Source organism: Tetrao urogallus, assembly GCF_951394365.1.
Source record: "Tetrao urogallus genome assembly, chromosome: 5".
NCBI classification, from domain to species: domain Eukaryota; kingdom Metazoa; phylum Chordata; class Aves; order Galliformes; family Phasianidae; genus Tetrao; species Tetrao urogallus.
Window position 1 is genome coordinate 49,655,075 of NC_136818.1, and position 13,350 is coordinate 49,668,424.

Below are 13,350 nucleotides of genomic sequence, written 5' to 3' on the forward strand. Positions count from 1 at the left end.
AGAATTTTAATTGTGGCATTTACTTGGCACGGTCAGCACCTTACGGCAATTGGACACATTGCTGACTAGAGCGACACTCAGTCTGTTTGGGAAAATAACAGCTTCACTCAGTGCCCACTGATTTTATAAGATGCCCTTCATTTTCTGCAAATCAAACCAACATATCCAGCTCTGGGATATATCGGGCTTGTGTTTCACAATATTAATTCAAATCAACAAAATGCAAACTAATTACAAAATTTTAATTACATAATACTGCATAACAGATATGGCTTAGGTCTCAAAAGAAAGGCTTTTAGCTGTTTACAGCATTAAAAATGAATCAAATATTACAGCCTCCATACAACAGGGACAACAGCACAGAGCCCTTCTGCCTTTCTGCAGCAGTTCTTTCCTGTGTCCCAGCCAGCTCTCAATGGCCAGCAAAACATAGCTGGATAATGAGGAACTGAGGTAAATTAACACTTCCACGTGTACTTTTCTACAAGTCATTAGAATGTTAAAATTAGCATTTTACAGCACCAGAAGTACAGACAGCAATGATCAGACACCTGAATCAGGAAACAATTTTATTTACTTCTTTGCTGTTTTGTTTATTTCAGTGTTGGACTCAACTTCTTTGCATTTAATTTCTACTTTAATTGGAATAGAACTTAGCAGTTCCATTTAAACATAAAGCATAAATAACTAATTAAAAAAAACTGATTTCATAAAGACGTAACAAAAAGAACTCATTTTTCCCCATATTGTTCTTCTACATTTAAATTCTGCTTTGTGTATTCAAGTGAAAGGTTGATTTCATTAGCTCATTCTTTCTTCGAATGGAGACCTGCAAGTTGAATTCAAACTGTATTAATTAAGAAAAATAATTCCTGGAGGAAAATGTTTAAAGTGAAATAAGAGATAACAAATGTACAGAGAAGTGGGACTGCCTTTCCTGGCATAATCTACTGTGCCACTGCCCAGAAGGAAGTAAAGCCAGATGTGAATAATTCCATTAGAAACCATTCTTGCAGGAAATAATTATTATTTATTTGAAATGAGATTTACAATTGCATGTTAATGAAATAAATGCATTTAAACAGGAAGAGGGTAGCTCCTTCTCAGGCAGTCACTTATTAGATTCTGTGTGTAATAGCTGAAATAAGTTGGATACTTCAGAACATACTGATATCTCTGATAGACATTATCAATCTAATAACTCAAGTAGGGACATAAGTATGTTTTTAATGTAATCCGGGTTGTGTCATTTATATGATGGGATAAGGGATAACGGTTTCAACAAAAAGAGAGAAGATTTATATTGGATATAAGGAAGAAGTTTTCTACAGTAAGCATGGTCAGGCACTGGCACAGACTGCACAGAGAGGCAGTGGAGACATCCAAGGTCAAGTTGGATGGCGCTCTGAGCACCTGATGGAACTGTAGATGTCCCTGTTCATTGCAGGTGAGTTGGACTCTGAACAGCACAGTTCTGTTTGTTGCTTCTCTAACAGTTACCTCATTTGAAGCTGACACATCAGCATCTATGTGGGCTACAATTTCACTAAAGCAACGCTCAAGATCAAGTCATGTCTTAAACTTCCCATTTAGTATATTTTTTGCTGCTGAAAAGTAAAGACTATACTGGCTGTTCAGTCAAAATTGGGAAGTTTTTGAACACTGTGCTCTTGGGGCACAATCAAGAAAACATCTAGGCAAAATAGCAGGACTAAATCAAACTGAAAATTCACAACGCAAAATGATTACAAATGTCTTCTGGACATAATTTAAAAGCCTCAAGTGAACATGTCCTTAAAAGAAGTGGTCTTATGAACAATAATAAATAACCTCTATTTTGAAAAGGGCACAACGCTGCCCTGGTGTGCAGAATATAATGTTCTGAGCTCTGATAACAGATATGTCCTGGTGCTATTCCGGGCACCACAGATCAAAATTGTAATCATAACCGTGGATTTTTAAAGCTCTGTGTGTAAGATGAAAAGGATTTACCCTTATCATGAGAGGAAGTAATTACATCATGAGTGAAAATATAACTATACAGAGAGATCTCATGCATTTGAATATCAAATACTTAGCATAATTCCAGGAGGAATAAGTTTTGAATTGGAAGACAGTAAATGAAAGAGAAGAGGTTAAAAGTTGCCTCTGATCCTGTAATTGAGGTTTGGTAAAAGGAAACAAAAAACTAAAACTAAAACTGTGAAATATACAGATGAAGATAGAAAACAAAACATGAGACCTACTGGTAACGGTTTCTGTCCTTCAAGGAGTTTTTTCTCGAATTGCTTTCTTCACTGAGATTATCTTCCCCCTCCTCAGATTCCAAACTGCGATTACAGCTCCGAATAGTTTGAAATATACTGTTTGCTGTGGATTCTTTTTCTGGATTATTTAAACCATCTTGGCCTACCCGTTGCAAGAAATTATCTTGTCCACTGTAATCTGAAACAAACTAAAGACATCTAATAGATTAATATTGTAACAGGAGTAATGGAACACTGTGTCATTTACATCTTGTTGGAGAAATTCTTAGAAGAATTAAGAATATTTAGTACATATGTTTCCTATTAGCTTCTAATGGAATTTTGTACCTAAACAGACTAAATCACTGCATAAACCAAGTAGCACAAATTTCAATAGTCCTATAGACTTTTAAAAAGTCCCAGTTTTCATGGAACAGGGACATATTTTCAAAACAAAGTGAAAAAAAAGGAATTGTTTTATTTCATAAAGAAAAAGGTTGGTCCATTGATCTTCTGAGTTCTTCCTTTAAGGAACTGAAAATCTTTCAGTTCCCAACAAGCTATGCAGAAGATCAGAAAATTTAGGAGAAGACAGCTGCATGTTTAAGTATTTACATACTTCCTTTACTGAAGTAAACATTTTTTTTGCTTTGGTATAGACAATAACTGCTCAGTACTCCTATGCTGAACTATTTATTAACAGCAAAATCTATGTTACTACAGTTACTGTAGGAATTAAATTGAGGTTCATGTAACTGAACTATGGATAACAGTCTGGTTTATAGAACTCTAATTAGATGAAACTTTCATACAAAACAACAGATGATAAAATAATGCACTGGATGGCTAAGAACACAGCCTCTTAGAACAGCAATCCTATTTACCTCTAACGTCTCATCCTGGGAATTATACTGTGGGCAGAGTCTGATGAGGCTTGATGCTCCATCCAAAATTTCACAAAGCTCTTTTAAAAATACACCACAGAAAGGAACTACTTTACAGCCTGGAATATTGAGTGCCCGGTTGACCACTTTCCTGTACTCGGATGAGGACTCATGTTGTGCCATAGCATCTTTCAGACTCCGCATGGTTTCAATGTCAGACTGGTCCATAAATTGCCACATTTTTAAAACTTTTCTTGACCTAGTGAAAAAAAAGACAACAATTATTAAAAATAAATAAATAAACCAATTTGCAGAGAATTCCAACACCTCCAGCATGTACGTAATAGAAATTATGGAAATATGAAAATTGCTATTATTATTATTTCTCAGAAATTAATGAATCACATTCAGGTCATTATTCTTACAAAAACTCTGGCTCGCGGACTGTTTCACCTCTTTGAATTACCAAATAAGAAAAGTAACAAGGACAAACAAGCAGTATGATTTACACAAGGCTGCAGTAATTTTTAGGAACTTAATAAAAGCTCGGGTACCCATGAAATGCAAGCAGCATTCCCCACATTTTCATTTTGTCAGTATCTTAAAGTCAAAAAGGTATAAGAAAAAATAAGAAAAACGGTATGAAGATAAACCAGATGGTTTACTACAAATTCATTCATCAGTAGATAACCCATATAGTTAGCAAATGAAAAGAAACAACAATGAAACAAACAATTTGAAATATTTTACATTGATTTATTCCCATTACACTCTAACTCTGTCATGGAAATATATCAAGGCTGTCTTCCAGCTCTCAAGCACCAGTGCCACTCTGCAGACCAAGCTTTGAATTCAAACAGAAATGACTCCTGGTGAGAAGGACAGCTGGCATTGCTGAGCCCACTCACCCTTCTGAGCTGCACATCTGAGCAAAGGCATGGCCTTTCTATGCCCCCTGCCTTCAGACACACCAAAAGGGTTGTAGAACTGCTAGCAGCTCAACATCCTCATCTCCACTTTCCGTCCCTGTCTTGAGTGCACTGCTAATTGGGCACAAGCCTTGCCTTTACTTGTTGCCTTCCCTTCTGCTGTGCAGATGCATTACAGAAAAAATTAAGGCCTTAATTTGTTTGCATTTTCCCTCACAACTTTCATCGCTAGGGGACTTATATGGATGCATTCTGCTGAAAAACACTCCCTTTGTCCACAAGCATTTAATATGTATTTTATATGTCAAAAATGTAAATAATTAGCTCAGTAAGAATCCTCACTAAACCACAAAGAGCCACAATACAACACATGAAAGCTTTGCTACACCAACACAAAATACAAGTAGGGTCAGGGCTAACTGATGGGAAATCTGATCTTAACTCTTCCTTGTCCAGTCTGATTTGCTGCTCTCTGAAGTGCAAATCTGCGTCAAGGTAGCACCTCACCACCGCACCTGTTATTCTGCAGAAAAGACTGCAACCCCACACTCTGTTTTCCTTCTGGATACACTGCAGGACTGGCTACATAGGATAATTACAGCACAAGATTCCAGCATTAGCCAGTATAAATAAACTTGAAGGGTTTAACAAGACAGTTTTAGCTGTTCGTTGTTTGTGTGTGTATTTTGTTGGTTTTCTTTTACAGTTTCCGTCTCACTCTATTAGAAAGCTACCATGATTATATTTCACTTGTCTTCTGGATACTCCAAACCCCAAGTTACATTTTAGATTTTAGACAAAGCATAGCTAATTTGCCATCTTTCTTTACATTTTAAAAACTGCTTAAAAATGTATGCTTTCTAATGTAGAAAATGAAAATGAAGAAAAATGAAAATGACAATGAAGAAAATGGTTTTTAGCATGTTCAATTTTTTCAAAAAAGGATTCTTAGCAAGTAAGAGGGCAAGATGATGTGATTTAGCCACAGATTTCTGTTTATGCCTTTGTCCAAAGACATCTGCTTGACGGAAACTGCAGTGTCATCTATCACTGAGAAGTCATTTACAAAGAGTTGCCCATACCTTAGTCCTGCCAAAAATTCCATTACAGCATTGTAGTTGCCCATATTCCAGCAGCATTTTGCCACATGTACTAAATATGAGAAGACTTCTCGTTTCTCCTCCATTGAACCTGCAGTCAGGATCAGCCAGGTAACCCATGAGCTCACCTTGTGAAATAAGACACACAGTACAGTCAGTCAAAGCAATGTCACTTGGAGCATCTGTGCATTTTCTTGTTTTCCTTCTGCAAGGAGGGTATCAGTGAAAATGCTATGCACGCACCTGTGGCCCAATCCCATGCATTACATGCATTGCAAACACACACACACATATGCTCACATTCCAGCAGTTAAATCTTAACTACCATAATACTTAATAAATTCTACATAATACTTAAATAAAAAACTGTTGCATGGCAGTGTAAGGTATTACGGATATGCATCCAAGCCACAGAAGAGAACGGGCAGCTTAAGTTAGTGACAATTTCTAATGTTGTCAGAGAGATCTGCAGTGCAAATCCTCATTAGCACAGCTTACAAATCTCAGTCTCACGCTGAGATAGGTATAGGAGATATATAGGTATAGGATAGGTATAGGTATAGCATAGGTATAGGAGATAGGCAAGGTATCCCCTTGTTCTTACAGCATGGACAGTGAATTTTGATAAATTGTCATTATTGTTTTCATGCATTGGCAAGATTATAAATGCAGTAAAATTATAAAAATACACCCTTTCCAAGTGTGACCACAATACCAGTCTCTGCTCAGTGATTATTTCATGCCAGAATCAGCAATTAATTTGGTACAAAATTCTATTTGTATTAAAAAAACGTCAAGCCTTCCTTTTACCAGTGAGCATTTTCCTTCTAGCTTATGTTCCCATAATAGCTATAAAAGGTAGCTATGTTTCAGGTGGAAATCGAATTCAAATGAACTGCCCCTTTTCACAGTATAATTCCCCAGGGCTTCATTTTTGTCATTATGTAAACACTTAGAAAGCAATAAACATGATTTGTTCACCAACACTGAGTTTCATTCTTTAGTCTCAAAGGATTCAGAGTGTTTACAGGCAACACTGGTATGAGGAGCAGCTTATAACAACCAGAAAATTTTAGTCTTCATGAGGCATAGACCATTTTATTTTAAAAATCAAGCAAAAGAAATAAAAAGAAAACTCTTCAGTACAAATTAAAAAAACCCTAAAAATATAAAGCTCCTCCAGTTATACAATGGTCTCAGCCTCTAACTCCTGAGGGAGAACAGCCAAAGAATATGAGAAATGAGAAAGTTGCTTGTTCATCTTCCTGACACCCTAACCAACGGAGAACAACAAATGAGAACAGTGCAAATAAGAAAACAAGCCACAGCTCCAAGACATGAAAAGCACAGAGGCAGAAAAAGGAATCAAAATTTTAAGACTGAATTCCTGAAGAAATGAGGTTATAAAGTCATTCTGTCTCTCCCTTGAGGACATTCTCAGGAGTGTGCAGCACAGGGTTGTGATGGGATGAAAGGATCAGGGAACAGAGTAGTCCTGCAAGTTTTCTATGTGACCTAACCCTCACCAAACAACGTGGTTATGGAAGGTAAGAGCTAGAAGAAACTTGCTCCTTGCTTAGCAATAATCAAAAGAAAAATGGTTAGCTTCAGTTTCCATATGTTTTTAGAACTCGCATGCAATAGCAAAGGCTTAGGAACAGATATCCAGTAGATAGCTTTCAGAACAGGCAGAACAAGCAGGAGAGATCCATGTTGTAAATGCAGATATGCTGACAGACCTTTCCCAACTGCAGCCTTTATACAGGCTGCCACTGCAGAGGCCGCAACACAAAGAAACAACACAGCTGCGCACTCAGATTTCACTGATATTATATCTGAAGCGCTCAGCTGGTGATTCCTAAACTGTAAAACTAAATCAGCTAAGAAATGTATTCCTGAAGAGCATAAAGGTATAGAAGAAATACAGAAAATGAACTTTATGAACTTTATGAAATGGGGCTCGGATGAGGGCATGCACAGAATGAAATGCAATTAAGTAAATGCAAAAAAATACATAAATCAGAAATTATGAAACAAAACAGTTAAACATGTGATTCAAGGTTGGCATAGACTTGTGTGTGTATGCTGGAATAAAATTACATATTGGTTTTGGATATTATTCTCATTTTCCAGAAATGGCTCTGTTAGAGAATACAAATGCTAAACATGCAAAAACACACAAAAAGATTAATAACATTTGTTTGGTATGAAATACCAAATGTGGTAATGACAGATTGATTAATATGTGTTTAAATATTTTAAAGAATAATATAATTTTAAGCAGATCTGTTTTTATCTAAGGTAGTCAACACATGCAATAGTCAGGAGAGAACAGTATCAAGGGTGATAAAGAATGTCTAAAAATGCATTTGAACGTAGACTCCCTAACAAGAAATCTTGAAACTAGGACAGTTACTTGCTGAAAATGTATTTAATACAGAGTTTAGGACTGCTATAAACAGTTATGATGAACTTTTACAAACACTGTAAAAGCAAACACAAATGATGAAGGTTAGCACAAACAAGCCTTTGTGGCAAAATAAGGGTGCAAAAGGCAGTAAGTAGTCTCCCTTGAAGTTTATGTTCGCTGCTTCTGCAGGACAAGAATAGATTCACAGGAAGAGCAGAAAACAGAAAGTATTTCACTAAAGAAGATGGAAAAATAAAGTGTCTGAATGTCTACACAACAAAACAGGATGGGCAAAGGAAGATATAAAGACCTGGGCAGAAACAAGTTGCAGAACAAAGCACCTAAAGATAGAATCCACTGCTGCCAAACAGAGAACATGCCTGCTTCAGAAACTTCACTATGTGCATATTTGCTGGAGATTAGAAAAAGAGTGACGAGCAGACTGTGAGGCGTCAGTCAGACACAGATAACAGAAACTTTCATTCATGCTCTTTTACTTATTGACGACCTTAGGAGTATAACAGAGCTGTCCCTCTCCATATGCTACAGGCTGCTTCTCTTTTCCATATGGCTCTTATATCATATTTAGTAAACAGTCAGGTGCATGCAGTGATTTTTCTGCTGATTCTGAATAGCTGCAACTCTTCATAAAGTTTTCCTACGAACAACTCAGACTGTTACTTGATTAATCAGAATATACCATATAGCTCCTAGAAACGGGGATTTTGGGAATAGTATTCCAAAATTAAATTCTTGAAAGGTTTCATCACTTTGAGATTAGAACAGAGACTGCTAAAAGGCAATAGCACTGTCACAGAGGAGGCAGCAGAGGGAAGGAGCTGTGAACAAAGGCCGTCTCATTTCATTCACTGAGGTTTTTGCTGAGCACCGTGCACCCCCTTTTTTTTTTTTTTCAGTGAGAATTGCTGGAAAACAGAGGGAAATCATTGAGGGGCTTTAGGGGGCATCTTCCCCAAATTAAATCTGGTCCAGGAGCCCAGTTAGGAAGCAAACTTTTAATTAATTTGCAGAACAGTCATTCATCCTTTCAAACAGTCAGAAAAGACTTTTGTCATAAAAATGTTGCGGTTGCAAGATGTGGATGAATCATTAGCTTTGAAGGAGTACAGAACTGAAGCTGACCTACAGCTGCCTGAGGTCCCTTCCCAGCTGTGAACTCCCTGAAGATTTTGTTCTGCCCAGGCAGATTGAACTGATGGTTCGAAAAACGTTATCCTGAACATCATTATCAATTTTAAATAAGTGCATACTGAAATAATTTGGGTGTAGCATTAATTTTCAACTGCTATTCGTAGTGGGCATAGCTAAAATGAACCATGCACAACCAACAATGAAATGGAGGAAAACTGAAAGGACTGCAACGTTTAGGAAATACCATGTACAACAAATTACAGGAAACCTAAGTATATTTAAGTATACATACATTGAAGAACACTAAAATACACAGAGATTTAACACTACTCAGTAAACATACTTTGGAATGTATTGATTTGCTGATAATTACATGAGCAGTCCAGAGTCCATGCTCACAAGTACACCTCCACAGGAACCACTGGTAACAACCATACAGCTGCCCACAGCTCCCAACAATGCATATAATACATTTCTGCTGCTTGGGATGCATAATGCTTCCTCTGCACAGATGGTATTCAAGAACTAATGAGATCTTAAAAATCTTCATTCAAATGAGAGTTCAAAAGCATGATTCCTCAGATACTGTCCAGATACGTGAGCCAGAGGCACCTCACAGAACAGGAGAGCATATGGAAACCACGTGGAAGCTGCCATGAAAATCTTCCTTTTCCACTAAACGTGTGTGTAGCTACCCAAGGAGGAAAGCACCAGCAGCCCGTGGCCTTGTTAGCAGGCTGTGCCTGCTGCACGAGGGCTCTACAGCTCAGCAATGCCCAAACAAAGCAGCCCTGGGACCTGAGGCAGTATGCACTGTCTGTTCAGTAGCAGCTTCGCAAGAAGGATCAAAGATCAAAGCACACTGCAAGTACTCCTCAGAATTAGCAGTAACAGCTTCTGGACCGAGTTTTTGTATTCAATATCCAATTAACGTTAGATCACAACATACTTCTTAAAGATGATTTCCTGAATTTATTTTTTTCACATTCTACTTACATACTTCTGTTTCTGTAACTCACTGTAACTCCTTTCAGAACACAAATCATCACAACAAACCTATATTTAGACGAGTCTAAAAAGTACGAGAAAATGTATCCTGGATTCATTTATATAATCCAATTTATATAATGTGTAATACATCACAAATTGAAACAAAATCCACTCAGGTTGATAATAACAGCCATTTTCTCATCCAGGTAGATATGAATCAGTGCTTTTCAGGGTTACTGCACACCAATATTTAGGTGTAAGAAAAGAAATCGTATCCAATAGATACCTAGTGCAAATTTAAATATTTTCTAGTCATCTGTTACAGACAAGCACTCAAACATCACGCTATGTTTCAGTTTGTAATAAAACCCCAGTTGGAAATTTTCGGAGGCACAAATCTGAGTCTGAGCACAAACAGGATCTACATCATCCAGACAGTGCAAACGTGCAAACTGAAGGTGATCAATCATCTCAGGTACAATAATATGTAATGACAAATACAGTTCTAGTTTTGTTGTGGGTTTTTTTTTTTTTTTTAATTACTTTTTTTTAATCAGCTCTTGCTATTTTAAATACAATAAAGTCTACTGAATAGACTCTTTTTGGGTTTTTGGACTTGTCCTACTATGATCAAATTTTCAAATAATTTTGAGTAAAAAATTAATAATGCATTTTGGAAAAGCATACTAATAATTAATGTTAATCTTCAAATATACCATGACTATTTTAAAGCCCATATCTGATTCGTTCAGTGCTTTGGGCTACTTGGAAATTTTCACAATGGTAACAATAACAGAACTTCATTGAGGACAGAGAAACCTCTGTCATTCAGGACACCACATTCAAAGAAGGGTCCAGAAATTTCTGTTCTGATTTTCAGAATTCTCTTTTCCCTTGTATTTTTTTTAAGAAGGCAACAAAATTGTCAGGGAAGTTCCTGAAGCTCAATTGTGAGAATTAATACGCAGAATTTATTTTTTAATCCTACAGTATTTTAATATTTAAAAATAAAACACATCCTCCCAAAGCCTTTAAACAGGGGAAATATATTACACACGTTCAAAAAATAGCATAACCCAGTATATTTGATAATCCAATCACTGATCTATCACTGACTTAAAATCATGTCTATACACAGGCCAAAATCTTCCATTTTGACAGTGGCAGGATATGGCTTATCACTGATGTTCAGTTGCTTTCACAAACACAATAAGAAGGACTTGGTGATCAGACACAGAAGAGACATATATGATGGACTCAGTATTTGTTGGCAAGTGATCTTAATGCCCTGTGAACCACCATTTGCTCTAGGAGAACCCTGCTTCATGCAGCACAGAGGATGGAATAGTCCTTACTGCATTTTGAATTAATATCTGTATCCCAAAATCTGAAGTGGATTTACTTCACTTCTTTTCTTCTTTTAGTCTTTTAATACTGAATATCAACATAACTCATATGTACATGAGTGTATATATATATATGTATATACACACCCACATATAAATATACAAAAGTCTGTACTGCTATTCATACACCTGCTAGAGAATCTATTACATAAATTTTGGAATGGGAACTAATTTATTTCTTATCTTTCTTTTGATTAACTTTTATATAAATATAAATGAGGGAGGGAAGAGTGAACTCTTAACAATCTCCACCTACGAAGACCAGCACTCTCATTTCTCATGCTTTACACTCATTTCCCAACTCATACTTTTACCATGGCTTCTGCAGCAATTCCCATGGTACATGGGAACACTGCATGGAAGAAACAATGTCTTTTACATTTTAGCAACTTCTTAATACTCCAAAAATGGAGCTTTCAGAGGCACAACTAGCAAGTAGAGCTTCCTACCTGAGGTTTAATCCATGCCACCACTACCAAGACAAAAAGATTACAGTGCAGACCTTCTCTAACACCAAAGATATGAAAATTAACCATGACCTCCTTTGTAACTTATTCAACTACTCTGGAGCAAGAAAGGTAGTAATTTTAATATTAACAGAATGAGGATATTCATGAGAAATTTGTTTCTTTGAAGTCCTTGAGTACAAAGCAAGAAGTTGATTTTACAGCTATCCACAGGAAAAGCATTGTGATCAGTTATTTCATTTAACCAAAATATTCCATTTTCAGTGATTTCGAGAAATTTGGAAACTTAAGTAAAATCTGAAGAACATGAAAAAACCCCCATATAATAAACAAATGCATAAAATCCTGCTAAACATCTGATGAAGAGTTATGGCAAGAGGGAAAAGCATACCTTATCTTGTTTAAAAGCATAACTCTTACTATATGATCGTAAAGTGATTTCTCTCTGTTTAAAAGAAAAAATCCTCCACCTTTCACAACGCCACAAGGTTATTCCATGAAGTAAAACTCTTTCTGGGGAAAGAGTTTTCCCAAAGAAATTTTTAAAAATCTATGGAGAAGCTTCATGCTTGTGAGGCTTTTAAAATCACAATTGCTATGCAGTTAGCACTGATCAACTGGCAGCCACGAGTTCCATCAGTTCCTTTGTCTCAGAGTCTACTCACACATCCATGAGTGTATACTGATGAACATAAGGATCACAGCATAGAACACAGCACTGTTTTATTTTAAACAGGTTTTGGTAAAGGTTCTTTATTAAATTTTTGGGCTCCGGTATAATATGCAACATAATTCTCTGATGCACTTATAAAATCTGAGTACTTAACATCGCGTATCCTATAAACACATGGTTCACTTTAGATGCTGGAGTGAAATTATGTAACTTTACAAAGAACATTTACCATTTTAAATCTGATTGAACAGTACTCCAAACAAGGACTGGAAACAGTTTGATATTTGTACAAACATAATCTTTTTAAAAGCATTATGCAAACCCATTTAGGAATTGCAAAGCAATGCTGAACTAAGAGACACAGCATAATATTTATTTGCATTCCATAATTTCAGTAAAATGATATGTCTCTGGTTTCCTAGTAAGGGTTTAAAATCGTCTTCTATATGACAATGAAGAAAACTTAGAAATTTAACCCCCTAAAAATGGGACTATCATTATCACTCATTTTGTCTAATAGCCAGATGTTTTATTACCTTGACTCAACACAGGAGTGTCTTAGTAAGTCTGAGACCACCTCAGTAGCAGTGTTGCACTGGAGTCATTGATATGTTTTTTTACCTTTTTAGTTATGCTTTTTGGCAACATAATCTTCCCAAAAAATACTTCATGTATTGAGTGAGCTGCATCTCAGCACAGAATATTAAATGCTTCGTTCTAATTTTCTAATGCTTTCTATCACATGAAGCTGAGGCCAAAAAAGTTCAAATTACATGCAAGCATACATGCTTACAGCATGTAAATTGAAGTTGTGTTTCTCTGGTTGCTTTGCTGGAAGGAGGCTGAAGAGTGGCTGGGAGTAAAAACCATGAATGTGCACCAGACCAGGAGGGCAAGGATATAAAATAAAACAACCAACGGGTGCCCAGGAGGAGTGTGGGATATGTTCAAGGTAAATCCCGAGTAAGGATCTAAGGACCACTAGGCACATGGGATGAAAAATACACAGCAGTGCACAGGAATCCGAAGAACTAAATGCAGAAGGAAAAGACAGGCAACAAGACAGAAAATAAAGTATCTTGTTACAATTATC

General features: G+C 36.5%; 1 protein-coding gene across 1 annotated transcript in view; it reads right to left on the bottom strand.

Moving 5' to 3' along the window:
* The window catches only part of PLCE1 (phospholipase C epsilon 1), a gene marked incomplete at both ends in the record, with an annotated part of 120,794 nt that overhangs the window by 31,772 nt on the left and 75,672 nt on the right, over positions 1-13,350 (bottom strand). The window contains 3 exons of the mRNA XM_079535377.1: positions 2,247-2,455; positions 3,131-3,389; positions 5,142-5,287. Coding sequence (XP_079391503.1) covers positions 2,247-2,455; positions 3,131-3,389; positions 5,142-5,287 — 614 coding nt within the window. The remainder of the gene's footprint in view (positions 1-2,246; positions 2,456-3,130; positions 3,390-5,141; positions 5,288-13,350) is intronic.